Source organism: Onychomys torridus, chromosome 13, assembly GCF_903995425.1.
Source record: "Onychomys torridus chromosome 13, mOncTor1.1, whole genome shotgun sequence".
Classification (NCBI taxonomy): domain Eukaryota; kingdom Metazoa; phylum Chordata; class Mammalia; order Rodentia; family Cricetidae; genus Onychomys; species Onychomys torridus.
The window spans coordinates 33,060,458-33,080,576 of NC_050455.1; the positions used below are offsets into that span (position 1 = coordinate 33,060,458).

General features: G+C 38.4%; 1 protein-coding gene across 1 annotated transcript in view; it reads left to right on the forward strand.

The window, feature by feature from the left end:
- The window catches only part of Spink5 (serine peptidase inhibitor Kazal type 5), a 55,757-nt gene extending 42,936 nt beyond the window's left edge, over nt 1-12,821 (forward strand). The window contains exons 21-30 of the mRNA XM_036204481.1: nt 1,699-1,771; nt 2,464-2,591; nt 2,754-2,832; nt 5,802-5,929; nt 6,978-7,050; nt 7,978-8,067; nt 8,219-8,346; nt 8,918-9,017; nt 9,748-9,878; nt 12,587-12,821. Coding sequence (XP_036060374.1) covers nt 1,699-1,771; nt 2,464-2,591; nt 2,754-2,832; nt 5,802-5,929; nt 6,978-7,050; nt 7,978-8,067; nt 8,219-8,346; nt 8,918-9,017; nt 9,748-9,878; nt 12,587-12,821 — 1,165 coding nt within the window. The remainder of the gene's footprint in view (nt 1-1,698; nt 1,772-2,463; nt 2,592-2,753; nt 2,833-5,801; nt 5,930-6,977; nt 7,051-7,977; nt 8,068-8,218; nt 8,347-8,917; nt 9,018-9,747; nt 9,879-12,586) is intronic.
- Nucleotides 12,822-20,119: the final 7,298 nt, after the last annotated feature.

Here is a 20,119-nt window from a genome sequence, read left to right on the forward strand (position 1 = left end):
TGCCAGCTATCATCTGCAACCCAAAAGGGAAGTGACTAATGGGTAATAGAATCAACTGAGGGCTAAATTCGGTTAATATCTGAGCAAGGGGGATTTTATATGCTCAACTATATTCTTAGAAGCAGTTAAAGTGTTAGGAGTCTATCAGTGATGAGTGAAAATAAAACTGCCTTATTTTCCTCTGGCCCTTTATCTGTCCAAACTATCTTGGCTACTGCTTTCTGGCAGGGCTGGGGAGTATACTTGGTGGCTGGGCAGGCTGAGTCAGCTTGATGTACCTGTAAGTAGAAACACTTTAGTTCTGAGTTAATAGTTAAAGGCAGATCTAAAACTAGAGATAGGACTTTGGAAAGGGAGAAAGTTAAGCTTAATTAGCACATCTGCCAGGCCTACTTAAACAGATAGTCTAGATGCTTAAGTCTGTTCTTAGAGAGTACAGAGGTATCTCTCATAAAATACTTTCCTTCATCTGGGGATGGTCCTGGATGGATGTGGCTAATGACAATAATAGCAGAAATGCCTGAAATTAGAGATCCTGGCTGCATTACTGCACAGAAGATTATCTAAATATTCTATCTTTAGAGGGGAGATTGTGCCCAATGAATGATGGAAAAGCTACAATACACGAGAAATTCATGGTAGGAAATGGCTAATAACCAAAAGCCAAATATCGCCAAGATTCCTTATGCCTCGGCTTTACCTCTGGAAGGCCCTTGGTTTCTTCCAGGTAAAATCCTACAGTTAGCTGAAATCCTACTTTATCTTATTGTGGCTTGCAGCATTTATGGAAGCTTTTAGTTGTGGCATTTATTGTAGAGTGATTAGTAAATATGTAGCATCTATCTCTCATCACACAAAGTATAATTCACTCATTCTTCACTTTTCTGAAGGTTATGTGATGACCTCTTATCCAAATGCTGACATTCTATGAGATGAGTTTTCTTAAAGGTCTCATGGAGAGTGGTGTGGAGGGCTCTAGCTACAGTCCATTTCTTCTGTACAGCAACCTAGAGCTTACTCTGCATTATTAGCATGTGTAATATGTATTATTACCGGGTGGCAGACCTGGAGCTGACTGGCCAGTGGTCTTCATAGACCACTGTATCTTGTCTCTGTATCTCCATCTCTGGGATTATATGTATCTGCCACCAACCCCTACTTTTGATATGGATGCTGGGGATTTGAACTTGTGTCCTCATGTCTGTGAGGCAAACAATTTAACAACTGAGCTATCTCTCCAGGCAATTATTGGAGATTTATAACTAAAGGTATGACTATAACTAGATTTTCATCATGCTGTGGAATTCCAGGAACCTTCTATTTTCAATAATTAAATTGGTTAAAGTGTGTTTGAATTTACTATTTATGTAATTATTGAGGTTCATGCTTTAAGACATAATATACAATGATTGATTTTTTTTAACCTCAAAATCATGGATCACCATTCTAGGAACGTGGACTAACACTGGAGATGTGTTTGGATAGGAAGTAGGAGGACAGTAAGCAAATGATGTGATAATGTATTTTGTGGTGAAGGAGGCTCCCACCCTGGAATCTTAGTTATGGCGTGGTCTGTGGCTCTCAAAGAGTGGAGACACTTACTGTGAAAGAGAAGGTTTAGAACAAACGCCCTCAGACCCTTCATTCCTGCATTTGCGTTTGTGCCAACAAGATGACTACTGACCCTTTCTCCCGTAGGCAGAGAGAAATAGAGGAAAAGAATAAATATTCTGCCTCAAGATCAAATGAGACTGGATCATCCACAAAAAAAGTAAGTCGGTGCTGAGGTTTGGTATAAGCCATCAAAAATGTGCAATGAGATTGTTGTCGATGTGGTCAATGAAGACCCTCCTTTTGGACTGTCAGCACTAACACTGGATTTTATATTGCTGCTATAAAAAGTTACTATAGACACTGGCTCACAGTCCTACGAGTTATTACCCTACATTCATAGAGGTCAGACATTCCAAATAACCCCACTAAAACGAAGGTGTTGGTGGACCTATATACTTCCATTGTGGAAGCTCCAGGGTTGGGTGTTTCTTCCCTGTCTCTTGACTTCCAAGAACTGTCTGCCTTCTTTGATTTTGTGATTGCCTTCTGTCCAGCATGCTTACTCATGTCTGATTCTCTATCCTTCTTGTACCAGTTCCTCTGTTTGAGTAAGAATTCTTGTGGTTACAATGAGTTCTCTCCACTCATCCCAAATTACCTTACCACTTCAAATACAACTGATTGATTGGTGCTCTTAATTCTCCATTTAGATGATTACATTAATTGATAAAGCAACATATTTACATACTCCAGACATGAAGACATGGATTCCTTTATGTCATAATCCTGCCTAGCTCAGCAAGGTTTTATGGCTGCCAGACATTTAAATGGAAATCTCCAGCTTTCTAAACCCAATCAATTACTATGCAAAGCAGCATTTCTGAGTATTCTTTCCTTATTTATTTTCAGGATGTGTGTGATCAGTTTAGAAGTCAAATGAAAAATGGGAAACTTCTCTGTACTCGGGAAAGTGACCCTACCCGGGGTCCAGATGGCAAGACTCATGGCAACAAGTGTGCCATGTGCAAAGAAAGACTGTAAGTGTTTCCCCAAACAGTAATTGGGCTGGGGGTCCAGATAGTATAATAATCGCATTGCAGCAGTTTGAGCAGAATAGCAAATGGTTTAGAAGTGAGTCTAATAAACAAGAGATATTTATTCACTTTGTTAGAACTGTTTCTTCCCATCCTTTCTCTCAGGGAAAGAGAGGCCGCTGAAAAGAAAAAGAAAGAGGATGAAGACAAGAGAAACACAGGGAAAAACAAGAACGGAAAGGAGGTAATATGGCAGACATTTTAATACCTGAATTTGGTGGGTTCATGTTAAGGAGAAGCAGGTGATGGCTTCGGAGCCAGCATGAAATTACCTTTCAGAAAATGGGCTTTATTAAGGGGGTTGGAGGGCTTGCACCCATGAGAGCATGGTTGGGCCATGGTGAAGTAGGTGAATATTAGGAGGGATGATGTAACATGCCTGAGGCAGCGTAATGGGACTGTGAGGTGGAAGAAAATCATAGACCTTCTAAAATCATTAAGAAGATCAGTTTAGGGAGAAAAAGCTACAGTGGACAGCACAGGAGAGATACCTGACTGAGGGAATGGCAAGAAAGAGATGGTGAGGATGAGAGGCAGTGAGGTAGCTAGAGCTCTAGGGGGCGGGGAGCCTGGCCAGAGGTCAAAGTCAGTTCCAGGAGAGGCATCAGAGCTGTCTGGTTGAAGTGGCACAGATTAGAGCGTGTATGTACAAGTTTTTGTCATATGCACAGGAGACAGTGTGCAGACATAAAGAGGCACTTTTTTTTTTTTTCACATTTATTTTGCCTCTACAGAAGATAAGGAGCAAGCAGCCTCAGGGGAATTAGAGACCCAAGCTAGCAGGGGAGGTATGCCTTGATTCTTTCTGGCTAGGCTCAGACCTTTGAGACTCTCTTTTATTTATTTATTTTTTTCCTGGAGCTGAGGGCCAAACCCAGGGCTTTGTGTTTGCTAGGCAAGCACTCTACCATTGAGCTAAATCCCCAACCCTGGATCTTGGAGACTTAAGCACATAAAGTAGTGAACACCTTAAAGCCACAGGCTCACCCAAAGTTAGGGAATCCACGTAACTAATCTTTTTGAAATGCCCATTCTCCCCCAATCATTGAAGATGTGATAATAAACAGAAAAGGATATGGCTAGCTCTCTCACAAACAGGTCCACATTCGCAGGAGCAGCAGCAATTATCAAAGTGTTGTGACTGTCCACTCAGTGGATTTCATTTGAAGAACCCATGGGGAGGGGTTGGACTTGGGCATGGGCGAGGCAAAGGAAAGCACCAAAAATTTCTGTCAAGAAAAAATATATTTGGAGCGTGCAGGGTAACTTCTCCAGATGGTACTTAACTGCCACCTCGTGTTCAACTTGGGGCTTTACAACTGGTGCTCACCTTTTCACAGTGACAGCACAGAATATCCATTATTATGCAGCATGTCTCACCTGTGAAATCCAATTAGAAAGACAAACTTGCAATTCTCTCTCTATTTTCAGAATATTGCTTTGAAGTGTGTCAAAAGAGAGCTATAGATTTCTTCATATGACCAAATCAAAATATGATTTGAAAACTCTGATGTCCATACAGTTTGAAAAATCTATCTCTTGAACGTCTCTGGTTTTACAACCGAGAAAAGTTCAAGAGACAGGAGCCTCACACAAACTATAAGCAGATCAGGAGACCAAATCCTGAAGGCCATCAGTACGATGATGATGAGTATTACTGTTCACATGTATGTGTGCAGTGGTGTGAGCAGCTGGAAAAGAAAATACCTCCAGCTGCTTCTGAAAATGATGTTTGTGAGACAAATAATACAGTGATCAGATGCTCAAGTCCAGAGATAATTTTGATAATTCCATGGTACAAGTAAGCATGAGGTTACTTGTAGGGAAGAAGAAGAAGAAAAAAAAAACTTCTAAGTCTCAAGTCTCTGTCAGTATTATAATGACAGTGTCTCCAAAGGTCTCTTTGGAGTACAGGGAGTTCAAGGTAAGATCTCAGGCTGGAGAGATGGCTCAGAGGTTAAGAGCACTGACTGCTCTTCCAGAGGTCCTGAGTTCAATTCCCAACAACCACATGGTGGCTAACAACCATCTGTAATGAGATCTAGCACCCTCTCCTGTATACATTTAAAAAAAAAAAAAAAAAGCAAGCATGTGCCAGCATGCCTGACTCATGTTTAGGGTTGGGGATTTCGCTCAGTGGTAGAGCACTTGCCTAGCAAGTGCAAGGCCCTGGGTTCGATCCTCAGCCCCATAAATAAATAAATAAATAAATAAATAAATAAATAAATAAATAAATAAATAAAAATCTCATGGGATCAGTTCCTTTGACATTGTTTTGAAGTTGTTTTTTTTTTTTTTTACATAAAAAAAGCCAGCTTTATTTTCTTATAAATTAATGGCTTTATTCTCTGTCATGGAAAAGCAAAGAAATAAAAATGAGGAACCTCTCTGTCAGTAAATACCTGGTCACCAACCCAATATTTACCTTGATCATTTAATATTTCTGAGTCTTTTCTAAAATGTAAAATGAGAAAAATGATTACACATCATATGAGCTGACATGTAATTCACATGATAGAAAATATTTTAAAGATGTGATTGTGTGACAAGCTGGCTCAGAAGGTAACATGGCAATTGCCACCAAGCATGAAACTCTGAGTTTGATCGTGGAATTCATGTAGTGAAGTGAGAGAACCAACTTCTCTGCAGATCCCCTGACTCTGAACACGCGACATGGTAAGCGTGCCCACATATGTGTACATGCACACAAGTAATAAATGTAAAACCATCACTGAGGAACCTAACTGTGAGTATATTTGAATGTCTTCCAGGTGAACATTTTCAGTCCATTCTGTATTTTGAATCTGACTGTTTTTACACATGAAATAATGAATACAGTTGCAGACAGGCAAGATTTGGGACACAGCTCCACAGAAGACTTTGTACAAATGAGATGAGCTGGCTTAGGCAGTGATAAAATTCCACTAGAGAAGGCAAATCAAGCAAAGTAACTTTAAATCACAGTCCATTCTCTGAAATCTCCTTTGCTCTATTTTCCTCCCAGTATTATGAGTCTGTGCCTAACTGTCACATGCTTTCAGATGGTAAATGTTTAGAGTAAGACAGTGATATGGCTCTTCTTCTCTGTCCTGGTGATTTTGGATGATAAATGCTAGGCTAAGGTAGTAATATGTGTCTATGTGCTCTTGTCAGGATCAATGTCATGAATTCCGGAGCATGCAGAAAGATGGGCTGCTGATCTGCACCAGAGAAAATGATCCCATCCGAGGCCCAGATGGCAAGACGCATGTTAACAAATGTGCCATGTGTCAGAGTATATTGTACGTGAACAGGCTTGTTGATGAATTTGATAAATTGTGCTTGTTTGCCAGAAAAGAATTAGTCACTTAAAAGCCTATGACACTTGGTTTCATACATTATAGATAAATACATCTCCTCATGTATGTAGACTAGTGTTAGTTTTCAAGGCACTCAGGGAGGAGCTGTTCTTTTAAAAGATGAGAAGCATAATCTTACCTAGGTCTTCTGAGATGGGAAACAATCATGATACATTTACAAATCAGCATCTTTTGTTTATTTATTAATTTTAATTACTGGTTTATTTTATTTATTTTTATTTATCTATTTATTTACTTATTTATTTTGGTTTTTTGAGACAGGGTTTCTCTGTATAGCTCTGGCTGTCCTGGAACTCATTGTATAGACCAAGCTGGCTACAAACTCACAGATATCTGCCTGCCTCTGCCTCCCAAGCACTGGGATTGGACACCAGAACTGAACTGAGGTTCTGTGAAATACACATCTCTCGTCTGTGGCAGCCAGTGTCTTTTAAAGGAAAACCTCAGCCAGAGATGAGAGTTATGTATTTCACAGAACTTCAGTTCATCGTGTATGTGGAAGAATTACAATGACCACACATAGAGTTTTGGTGGAGATCCAAGGAGACAGCATTTTCTAAAATGCTGATAAAATTTAAAGCATTGTAACTATGAGAAGAAGAAACAAAATAGTTTAAGCAGAATGCAATTTTAAAAGTATCAAAAAAAAAGGAAAAATGAAGCTATAGTCTGGATGAGAGAATAAAATAAACATATTCTCTTAAGAAGCAACAGCCCTTTAGCTTCCTTTGAATCAGGGGTGATACTGAAGCAACAGAATCAGTAAATGTTGAGCATGTTGCCACAATAGACCATGAACAGTGCAGCCATCAGAGACAACAGATAAAAATGTATGTCTATATGTGTTTAAGGTACAGGACTATAGTGTTATATTTATTAACGTTAGGCATTGGGGAAATACTTGGTTAAAGACAATTCTGTATGATCCTAGAGATATTTCTTTATTGGTTTTCTTTATTTAATTCTGCAGTGAACGAGAAGCTAGTGAAAGAAGACTGAGGAATGAAGAAAACTCAAGTCCTCAGCCTGACAATGAGAGAAAGGTTGGGTTTCAGTGGATACAATGTGGGCTTTACCACTCACCCTCAGAATTTTACCTTTCCACATAGCCGTTAAGTGAGAAAGATACTAACGTTATACTTAAAATTTTAATTTTGACAACAATCTCACTTTCAGTCACAATACAAGATATATCAACACACACACACAAACAAACACACAACACACACAACACACAGAGAGAGAGAGAGAGAGAGAGAGAGAGAGAGAGAGAGAGAGAGAGAGTTAATCCCTTAAAAAATTCTTAGAGAATTCTCCCATAGTCTATATCAATTTTTGTCTTTCTACCTTAACAGAAATATGGATTGGAAAACTAGAGCACCCAACTTTCTTTCACCTCAACTACATGCTTATAGTTGACACTTTAAATGTGAAAGGAGGCTTTAGGTAGCTTGTTGATGTTGACTTTAATTATTCCTGTAACAAACAGACATTCTAAGACTCCTGTTGTCTCGTCTTTGATGATGTCTTCTTCTGTTTTCTCCAGATGATTTTCTCAGCATCCATGAATCAATAGCATGCATGTATTATAATACTATTTCTCTTTACTTCTTTCTCTTTTTTAAGGGGTGAGACAGGATTTCTCTGTGTAGCTTTGGAGCCTGTCCTGAAACTCACTTTGTAGGCCTGGCTGGCCTTAAACTCACATAAATCCACTGGCTCTGCCTCCTGAGTGCTGGGATTAAAGGTGTGTGCCACTGCCGGCTTCTCTTTACTTCTCAGTATTGAAAATAAGGCAGCATCTTCACTCAGTCATTTCACAACGATCATCACATTTTTAGCCCAGAGTGCTTTGAGATTTTCCTTGTCTTAAGATCTTGGAAAAGAGAGAGGACAGATGATGGGTAGGCAAATGAGCAGGAGATGAGAAGTGCCTGTCAAGTCTTTTCTTATGTTTCCCTACCTTTCAGGATGAGTGCGGAGAAGTTCACAATACAGCAGAGGATGCAAAACCTAGGCAAGCCAGAAGTTCTTTGCCCTCCGTTGCTGGGATGAACAAAGTGAGTACTAGCTAAGAGCCACAAGATATCTCCTAAAGCTGAGTTTGATAAAAAACCAAACAAACAAACAAACAAAAACAAACAAACAAACAAAAAAACACCCAGCAACAAGGGGAAAGCTCATGCCCACCTCCCCTATTTCATTCTCCAGGATGAGTGCAATGAGTTCCGAAAGCTTATGAGGAATAACAAACTTCTCTGTACACACAACAATGACCCAGTGCATGATGCTGATGGAACCGTCTATCAAAACAAGTGCCATATGTGCAGAGATTTCCTGTGAGTAAGCTCATTGTGCTCAGCAGCCAGCAAGGAATGCACATTTTTACAAATTGCTGATTGAATACATGTATGTGCTCATGAGTCCAAGAGAAATGATATGGCCAAAGGCTGCAAATTAAGATACAAGGGTTTAGAGATAGGAAGTGAAGGTGTATGTCCTTACCAGAGCACTCATTCCAAATCCTTGGTCCAAAACTATGTGAGAGCTGAAAGAGAAGTCATTAAAAAAAAATACTAAGTTTTATACCTTAGAATGCATTAAGTAAGGGTCTCAGGAGCTAAAGAATTTGACTGGTGAACAAACCCATGTCCTGTTGAGTGAACACTGTGGTGGTTAAAAGCACCCATGAAGACAACATCAATAGTTTTTCATAGAGAACGTTCTTGAGATAGGGATGAATTATCAGTGCTGCTCAGTGTGTGTTTTAAAACATCTCATTCTGGTCACATCCTGATGGAATGTTCTAGGGTTCCCTTATCCTTTCCTGTGACTGTCTGTCTTTCCATGAGAAGTTACAGAAGTTTTGTGAATATCCTTTTTTAAATATTTTTTTCTTTCCTCTTCTAGTGAAAAGGAAGCTTTGGAAAGGTCAGAGCTTCAAGAAAATCCACCACATATTAGGGTTACTAAAGAAGAAGATGGTCCAGAATTTTCCAGCTCCTCTGAGGTAAGAAGTTTCTCCTTGGATTTATCAGGTCAGCTGCTTTTTTCCTCCAGGGGTTGGGGAGCCTGGCAGCAGCTCAAAGCCAGTTTCAAGGGAAGCATCCTAATTGTTTGATTAGAGTGGCCCAATGAGAACATTTGTTTACATTGCCATACACGTGGGAGGTAGTGTGGCAGAGATAAAGAAGGACAGTTTATATATATATATATATATTTGCCACTACAGAAGATAAAGACCAGAGTCTCTTGGGGAAGTAGAGACACAGTTAGCAAAGGAGGTTTGGACTAATTTTTTTCAGACTGGAATCTGATCTCTTAGAGTGACCAGTATCTTAAATAGGCAAGCCCATACCAAGGTCCATTGCAAAGGGAATTCATTATTTGAGAGTGAATATTGTTTCTAGCATGATTATTATTCTTGACTCCATTCTAGAAACATGTACCAGCTTGTTATGCTTCAGATCATTAAAGAGTTCCACTTACTACTTCATTCTTGATTTCTTTCTTTTTTCTTTTTCTTTTAATATACTAATAATTCTCTAGCTAAAAGAAGCCAAAGCCAGGAAGTTATGCCTACTCAATATGATGTCAAATAATATGTACATTTGAAAAATGTATCACAGTCCTATTCTTAATAGTTGACTCAGATGCAATTAGGAAAACCAATGTTTATCCAAACCCATACATTTCCTTGAAAGTCTTAAGCAATTATGCTCTCTACTTTACCCATGCAGGACTCTGACATGTGCAAACACTACCGAATATTACCCAGGATGGGTTACCTTTGCCCAAAGAATATACAGCCTGTCTGTGGGGATGATGGGCAAACATATGCTAACCCCTGTCTGCTCTGTCATGAAAACCTGTAAGTACCCATATTGCACCATCTAATCTTCCAGTGTGGAAGTTTCCAACTGCAGTGTTGCCTAGCATAGGGCTCTTATCTGTTAGTTACCTTTTCAAATTTCAAAATGTGTTTGTGTTTAAAATAAAAAGGATATAATAGTATCCTTTTAATATAATTGTCTAAATCTATTATTTCATACTTCAGAATAGTAGGAAAAGAGGAAAGAGTGGTGATGAGCTCACAATGATTGAAGAACATCTCTGTAAGACTGTGTAGACTCATGTAGATGATGAGAGTGTGACCATCATTCATCTGGCACATAGGAAGAGAACACAGTTGAGAACCACCACATATATGGTGTCTGTACCACCCGCAATATCTAAGGGATTATATGACTGTAAGACAGTCATTGGTTTCCCGTCATCTCTAAGCATTCCTCTTGAAGGAATTAGTAGTACCCAATAGAAACTATGCTTAGATCAATGATATGTATGATGTCTGTTCTCAGCTTTATTACTGTTTGTGTGTGTTGGGTAATTATCTCATCATGTGGAGTCTCAATTTCTTCCTTGGAAGAAGTTGGAGACAACTCCCTAAGCTGCTGAGTTCACTGACTACGGAGAAGAACTTAGATATGAAAGTATAGGTTAAGTGCAAAGAGCTGTTTAATTCTTTCATGGCTTGTTTTAGCTTGGTTGATTTTCTTTTCAAATACAATTTTGCAAAAACTCCTCATTGTTCCTATACTTATCGCTCACCATCTCCCAGGCTCCCTGTGACCAATTATCCTTGGACCGATGTTGGCAATGCTTTATAACTAGAAATGTGAACTATAAACTTTGTACTTACATGTCATTGTACCTGTAGATACGGTGTGGTGATAAGACATTTTACCATTTCAGCATCAAGTTTTCATAATCTGATGTAGAGTCCTGTTATTGTCTTAGTGCATGGATGAACCTGATACTCAAAGAGTTCCATTGATTTATTGAATGGCACAAAACTCACAAAAATTAGAAAATATCTTACCTTTATTTTTTCTGAAGCTAAATAATTGGGGTTTAACTTTAGTTTTTTACTATATTATTGTTATCTCCAATGCAGTGGTTCCACTACTATTTGTGAGACTAGAAATTGTAGTTAGAGTTTCCTGCCTGGCCCAGTCAGGACAAATCTCTCTTACCCGCCAGTCCCACAGTCGCTCAGACCCAACCAAGAAAGCACATAGAAACTTACATTGTTTAGAAACTGTATGGCCGTGGCAGGCTGCTTGTTATTTACCTTTTCTATCTTAAATTAACCCATTTCTGTTAGTCTATACTTTGCCACATGGCTTGTGGCTTACCAGTGTCTTTACATGTTGCTTTCCATGGCAGTGGCTGGTGGTGTCTCTCTCCAGTCTTCTACTTCCCAGAATTCTCTACTCTCTTTTCCCGCCTATACTTCCTGCCTGGCCACTGGCCAATCAGAACTTTATTTACACAGAGCGATATCCACAGCAAGAAATTCCTTTGATAATATAAAGATGTGGCACAATGTGTGGACTCAATATCTATGAGCTCATGAGCTCCCTGACTATATCAATGGAAATTAAATATTTGTTTAAAGAATGAATTAACCTTTCTAGGAATTCAGTTTCTGTATATACACAGTATCTTCTACCCCTAAATCCTTCCATTCCTTTTTATTATAAACCTGAGGACTTTACATTATTGATACTATTTAATCAATTTTTTTTCATTAATTACACCAGCCCAGGGTAAACTCTAATCAAGAAAGCTTTATAGAAGCTCAAGTGAGGAAAGATTAATGTAGTATAACTAGGGTACGTGCCAAGGCTAATGAAGGTGGGACTAGACCTCATAGAGAAGACTCAGGCTTTCCCATGGAAGAGGAACCAATATTTACTGAAAAGTTAGAGGAAGCTACAGGGGAACAACTTCAAATTAAGACAAGTCTGCTTCTGTGATAGACAATGGATCCTTTTCCAGCACTGCAGATGAGAAGCAGTATCTGTCTTTACAAAATTCCTTAAGTTAAAGGTCTTAAAATTCTCTCAAATATCATTTTAGGTTCTAGAAATAATTCTGTATTATTGTACTTTGTTCTATTGTCTATTGCTGAAGTTATATTATAGGTACTTTATATAGCCAAACTTCTCTCTGGTATCTAATTTTCTCACCTACAAAATAAAGTCATGTGGGCTAGTGAGGTGGTACAGCAGGTGAGGGCACTGACTGCTTGTACCTATCTACCTGAATTCAGTCCCCTGAACCCACAGTGAAAGCAGTGAATTGGTTCCCAAAATTTGTCCTCTGACCTCTACATCAGTGCTACAGTACATAAGTGCCAGTGATCATAATACACACATATGGGCACACAAACACACATGAACACACATGAACACACACACACACACACACACACACACACACACATGGAGTGACTCTCTCTCTCTCATTGAAATTAAATTTATAAAAGAGCTATGGATTAAGAATCAAATGAGTCTATCTTTGTTGAAAAGTGATGAAATAGACTCAGAACTAAAGGATAAGTTAGGAACAGAAGAGAGAGACCAAAGCTAGATGATGCTAACTAGAAAATGGTTCAGTGAGTATTCTAGACTTTTATACTCATTTCAGTTTGTTTGGTACTTTAGTATTATCTATTTATTTCTCATTCTTTCTGAGTATTTTCCCATCATTGAAATGTCTCTTCTTTTTTAGGATCCATCAGACTAATACACAAATACGTAGTCAAGGAAAGTGTGAGGAGAGCAGCAACCAGGAAGCAATACCTGCTGGCACACCTGCATCTGTGAGTCACTGGCCTTTGGTGGTGGTAGTTGCTGTGGGTTATGTTTTTGGTTCTCTGAACTGGGAAGTGAGAATTTGTCGGACCAGAGAAGTCACACTTCTAGATCAGATGACTCGAGAAGTATCCACTTTAATTCCAGGATGATTAAGTAATTATTGAAGCATATGGTAATAAGCATACATCAATTACAAGATAAGATGGAGGCCAAGAGAGGCAGATAGTAACAGCTGAATTGAAACCATTTCTATGTAATGCTTATGTTTTTGCATATTGCAAAGAATTTCATTTCCCTCAGTGCCAAAAATTGGCCTTTTATTTAAATATTTAACAGGATATTTGAACATGCATTATTTACTTTGAAATTCTCCCTGGTGACTCTATCTGAAAGTCCATTTCCCAGGTTAGATGACATAGAACTTGATAATACAGAAACCTTTAATGAAGGGTTGGTTTGAATTCTGGTTTTTAATGTTTTTCATATAGAATATTTCTAGTGAATCACATACATACTCTTAATCTTTTAATGAATTATTGAAAACATTCAACATATACTAACATTAGAATATTTGTCACAATGTCTAAAAATTAATGGCATCTATTACTATCATAATCATCATCATCATCATCATCTTCATCATCATCACCTATATCAACCCAAGAAGGAATTTAAGAAAAATTCTAAAGTATAAACTTAGAAGAAAAAGAAATATGGATGCAATTATTATTTAACTTGAATAAATAAATTAGTTTAAATGTATTTTTAAGAAAGTTATTTACATCTAACAAATACTATTTTAATACTGATTGTTATTAGAAATACTTGTTATTATACTCCATGCCAAGTGAAATGTGGGCAATAACAAAATTGGTAAATATTCCACTTTATTTGCAAATCTTAATCAAGCCATGTTGCATGGTGAGGGAAAACACAGATTGGGAGATTTTTGGTTTCAGATCAACAGTGGGAAGACACATTGTAATAGGCTGAGAGCTAGAATCTTTCACCTGCTTCCCATGTAAACTTGCAACCTATTTCCTTACTCTAGGCCTTTACGCATACATTTAAAAAAGGGTTTAACCAATTCTAGTATACTACTGTATGTTATTTTTGCATACAAATTCTTATTGGCTTGGGTCTCATTTTTATTGGATGAATATACTCTTCTACCTCCTCATAACCCCACTTAAATACATGTTGTAGGGCAAAGAGATCTCAGTAATTTTCTGAAAGTTCAATGTAATAGAATAGCCTTGGACCAAACTTTCCTGAAACTCTAATCTTGTGTATGTGTAAATTAACAAAAACTAGTTCATGTGGAACTTGCCTGAAGATTATACGAAAATGGATTTCCTTAAGTAATGAAGGATTGTGCCAAAAATGTGACCTAACTGGAGAATTCAGAAAGTCATTAAATCCTGATGCACAATATCCTTATATGTGAGATGCTGCTAGTGACAGCATCATCATGAGGGAGCATGCAATCAATAGCAGAGTTAAGCCATGATTGTCCTTGTGTCCACCTCAATATTTGTTGCATAGTAGATACTCAGGTAACAATCATCATAGCATATAGAATGTGAGCATGATTTAATATTGTTAGGTCTTTGCATGAACTCATACATTGCTTGATGATACAGATCATATCCCTGTAGCTTCAATGAGTTCTAGCATCTAACTTCTCTGTCTTCTTTTCCAGGAAAAATGATACAATAATTGGTGAAAGTCACAAGGAAAAAAGCTATGCCTTGATTCTGAACTGCCTACCTTCACCATCTGTGTATATAAAGAATTCTTCATTAGCCTTTTTACTATAGAAAACAACACAGAGCTGTTGGTATTGGACTCACTGGTTTTCAGTCTTTCCATCTATTTCCTTCTAGACTCAGTGATTTGAGGACGTGGAGAAATCTCCACCCAGTCTGCACTCTAGAAATCTGATCACAATGTTGTCTGCCCAACTGCCTGTTTAATAAACGTAGAAACTCAGCAGAACATCCTTTTTGGGATTTGTTTCTCACTGTTAGATAACAGGAATTTAAAAAAAAAAAAAACATAAGCTGTATGTATGGTGCCCTTTGTCTTATACTGGTAGATAATTTGCTGCCATCATTGGGAATAAGTCCCTAGAATGAAGGAGGGGCAATATGGGTTCTCAGGCAACCAATACACGTGTGAAACTATCTGTCACTGTAACAGACACTTTACCTAGTACCTGTATTTCCATAAATAGCATATCTCAATTATATAAGTCCTATAATTGACACAACCTAGTAATTTCTCAGATATTATTTACGTCTTGCTAATTTCCTTTTATTTTTTGAGATTATGCCATGGTTTTCTACCTACAGTCTGAGAAAGACTAAGGAAATGAATCCATAATGTATGTAAATCTCCAGAGTGGCAATCACCAACAGAAATGTTGTATGAGCCATATATATAAAATTTAAATTTTTTAGAAGTTAACAAAATAACTAGGTAAAATTAATTCTAATTATGTATCTTATCTAGCCCAACATATCACATATTAATTAAACCAATATAAATGTTTTATTTAATAAACCTTTGATATTGATGTGTATTTCCCATTATTCATACCTCTAGTTTGGACCAGTCATGTTTCAAGTGTTCAATGGCTGTAGTGGAGAATGCAGCTACACGTGTAACAATAGATAAGGAACATCTGAGGAGGAACGAACATTAGATAGGGGTGGCTCCAGGCTCTCTACTGAAACTCTGCTATGCTATTCTCAGACTGTAGTTGCTGGCGTTCTGTGGTAGCAGTAGGTACCAGATTCACTCTACAATTCTAGGCTGAGGCAGGACAAACTCCAGAGGGCATATAGAGAATCTTGCATGTCTCTTAGCTACAGGCAAAAATGTTCAGAGTGTGACTGACCTGCTTAGACCTAAGAAATTAATTTTGTATTTTCTCTCTGCTCTTTTGTTTTTATAAATAAATCTCCACTAAGCTAAATACAATGGAATTTTATTATTGTTGTCTTTTGTAACTGAGTGAAAATTAACCATTCTCCACACTGTATTTTTATGTGTCATCAAGAAACAGCCAGGCGGTGGTGGTGGTGCACGCCTTTAATCCCAGCACTCGAGAGGCAGAGCCAGGTGGATCTCTGTGAGTTCGAGGCCAGACTGGGCTACCAAGTGAGTTACAGGAAAGGTGCAAAGCTACACAGAGAAACCCTGTCTCGAAAAATCAAAAATAAAAAAAAGAAAGAAACAATGATCAATAACCATTTGTCAAGCATTGTTGGGACTTTTTTTCCTGGTAATTCTGGTATGAACAAGATAAATTTGGAGATTCTCACATGTCTCTTTCTTGCTCATATGTAGGAAATCTGGAGACTCTATTTTCATGAACTTTTGAGAAAGAGATGTTTGTTATGTCATTTTTAATAATTTGTTGATGTCCCATCAAGGAATCCTTTATATTCCACTTGTTTTTTTAATACAATGTACACAAAAACTCCTTGATTTAGCCAACCCTTTATAATCATCATGAAACTTTGTTTTGTGTTTAATTCATTAAAAATATTGTACGGAGCTGCATTTAGCCTATAAGCAGTATGTGAGGCACAAAAAAAGTGAGTTTAGAATTTAAATCTATTTTTTTATATATTTAAATTTTTTGTTGTTCATTTTACATAAACCACAGATTCCCCTCTCATCCCTCCTCCAGCTCCCCCACCTTCCCTCCCCCACCCCTCATCTCCTCCTCTAACAGGGTAAGCTCTCCCATGAGGGAAGACAGCTAAGCCTGGTAAATTCAGCTGAGGCAGGAATTAGCCCCTCCCTGCTTTATCAGGGGTGAGCAAGGTGTCCGAACATAGGTAATAGGATCCAGAAAGCTGGCTGGATCATGCACTGGGGATATATCCTGATCATGCTGCCAGGGGGCCCTCAAACAGTCCCAGCTATACAACTGGTCTAGTCTGGCCCCATGTAGGTTCCACAGCTGTGGTTCTAAAGTTCGTGAATTCCTTTGAGCTTGTTAAACCTAAATCTTAACTACCAAGATATGTCATTATCTAGGAAAATGATACAGAATGTCAAAAGAAAGGAAACAAAGACAGAAATCTGTTCCCTCGCTTTTTAAAAGTAAGTAAAAGGTAGGTAGGTAGGTAGGTAGGTAGGTAGGTAGGTAGGTAGGTAGGTAGATAGATAGATAGATAGATAGATAGACAGATAGATAGATAGACAGATAGATGAATAGCCTGCAACCTGTATTCACAGCAGTAGAAAAGTGAGCCAAATTTGGACTGTAAGGCTTCAGTGTCTCTGGTATAGATCAACACAGCAAGTTCATCTTCCTTATTCTCTGTAGCTTGTGCTCTCTCCACTACCTTCCATTCCATTTAATACCAAGCAACCCTCTGATTCTTTGCACTCTGTAATAGAAAACAATAAAATACAACACTTATGAATACTTAATATTTACTTAAAACTGAGAAAAGTGGCTGTAAAGGTTTGAATGTGTATCCTAGGCTGGTAAAGTGTATCAAGAACTCTGCTGCATTCTCTCAAAATCCACGGGCTAAGGCACCCTGATCTTGCATGTATGGCTTCTGAAGGCATAAGAAAGCACATTCCTATTTTTTGAGCTATGTAACAATGGTATTTTGTTGTGTTCTTTCCATTATGTGACCTTTTCAGTTGCCTTTGACTAAGGTGACTCTTCTTTCTTATCCAGTTATATTACAAATGTGCCCTCAGATACCTCAAAACTTCAGAAACAAACCAAGCAAGGAATGCCCTGCCTTTCCCTCATACGTTACTGGCACACAGATGCTTTTTGCCTTCCAGTTTTATCTAAATAAATGTTGGGAGTTTTATCTAAGTAGGATGTGGTTGTAAATGACTCTTCAAGCATGACCTATAAGCAGAACGTGATAGTCAGCTGTAGAGAGATACCCAGAATCATGGGAAAGCCTTCAAGTGCCGTCTATGACTTCCAAGATGAACTCTCCAAATCCTCCTGACGTGCAAAGCCTCTATTTGCCTCACGTCTCACTCAACTCTTGCATTCTACTCCTTCCATTTTCTGGGGACATAATTTCCTTCATTTTGTTCCTGATCATTTCCTCCTCCTAAAAAGCAGTTTTCATAGTGCTGGAGGAACTAGGGCCATGCTTACATGCTGCCCCACTGTCTACCTCCACACTATGAAGACCATTAGACACCCTCTCCTTCCTTTTCCTCTTCCATCTTGTAAAATTCAATGTTTCCCTATTCTGAGCTGATATTGTCTACCACTTTACTCTGGATTTTTTTCATGTATGAATGTAAGTATTTATTTCCTTTTTAAGATCCCAATAATACCCCAGTCCTCCACCTATATTTCCTGGGTCTGCAGTTGGAGAGTCACCTGACATAGGCTTACTGAAGGGCACCTGGTGGGGTTGCACACCCTCAAATTGTCCTCACTTAGAAACACAAGTGAGCACAATTGTCCTCACTTAAAGGAATGGAGAGTAATGGAGATTTTCTACTTCTGGGGATGAACTGAAGGGGTAGAGACTGAGTCAATGCTGACTGACTGACATATCATTTGGTTTAGTCTACTCACCCAACAAGAAAAAATTAATATGAAATCCAAGCAATAAGAAATGAACCAAAGTTTGGAGCTGGAGACTTTTTTTGCCCACCTTATCTATGCAATATGGAATTTTAGTCTTTGTCTGAAAATGTCTATTTCCCCAAATAGCAAAATTTAAAACTCGTATTTTACTCAATATATCTTTTATTATTTAGGAAATGTTTCCACTCATTCTACATATCAACCACACATCCACCTCTCATTTTTCCTCCCACTGCCCCCTAGCTTCTTCCAAAAGGTTAAAGGCTCCCATGAAGAGTCAGTAAACCCTGGTACATTCAGTTAAGGCAGGACCAAACCTCTCCCTGCTGCACCAAAGCTAAGCAAGGTGGTCCACCATAGGTAATGGGCTCCAGAAAGCCAGATCATGCACCAGGGATAGATTCTGATCAAATTGCTAGGGGCCCCTCAAACAGACCCAGCTACACAACTGTCTCCTGCATGCGAAGGGTCTAGTTCAGTCCCATGCAGGTTCCACAGCCGTCAGTCTAAAGTTCTTGAGTTCCTATGAGCTTGGTTCAGCTGTCTCTGTAGATTTGCCCATCATGATCTTGACCACCCTTCCTCATACAATCCGTCTTCCCTCTCTTCAACTGGATTCCCAAAGCTTGGCCTGGTGCTTGGCTGTGGATCTCTGTATCTGCATCCATCAATTACTGGATGAAGGCTCTATGATGACATTTAGTGTAGTCACCAATCAGATTAGAGGGTAAGGCCAGTTTGGGCACACTCTCTGGCTATTGCTAGGAGTCTTAGCTGGGGTCATCCTTGTGGATTCTGGGGAATTTCCCTAGAACCAGGTTTCTCCCAAAACCCATAATGGCTCCCTCTATCAAGATATCTTTCTTTGCTCTCCCACTCTGTCCCTCCCCAGATCAACTATCCCATACCCTCATGTTCTCATCCCCCATCCCCTCTCCTCTATTGCTGCCTCCTTGTCCCCAGTTTATTCATGGAGATCTCATCTACTCCCCCTTCCCAGTGTGATTCATGCATCCCTTTTAGGGTTCTCCTTGTTTCCTAGCTTCTCTGGAGTGGTTAATTGTAGTCTGTTTATCCTCTGCTTTATATCTAGTACCCACCTATGAGTGAGTACACACCATGTTTGTCTTTCTGAGTCTGGGTTACCACAGTCAGGATGATATTTTCTGGTTCTATCCATTTGCCTGTGAATTTCATGATGTCAGCTGAGTTGTATATATGTACCACATTTTCTTTATTTGTTCTTTGGTTACCCAATATATCTTTAAAGTGCTTTTATTTTATTTTTTTTTTTAATTTTAAGTTCTAGAGAAGAACAGAATTTCAACTGCACTTTTTTTTTCTTTTCTTTTTTTTTTTTTTTTTACTTAACTGTTCCTGGTGAATCATATATTTTTTAATTTTTATTATTCCAAACAATTTTTAAATTTAAATAAATTTGATCATATTCTTTCCCTCACCCTAAGTCCTTCCAGATCCCTGTCCCCTTCCTACATACTCAACTTTTTAGTTCTTTCTCAAAAGAATCAAAATCCAAATGCAACAAAACCCCCAAAACCAAGAAAACAAAATAAAACAACATCTAAACAGAAAAAGAGCATGAAATAAAAGTATACACAAAACAATAAAAAACAAACAAAACAAAACCTGTATGGAGTTCATTATACATTGGTAAACTCCTCCTCAACATGAGTCCTGTCCTGAAGCAGGTGATAAAATCAGTAGAGACAACTGATTCCTCTCTCCCAGTAGGTATAAATGACAACTGTGCCATTTTAATACAACATATCAAACAGCTGCATTGGCCTTAAAAGCAATGATTTAAAAAAGAAAGAAAGAAAAACTAGT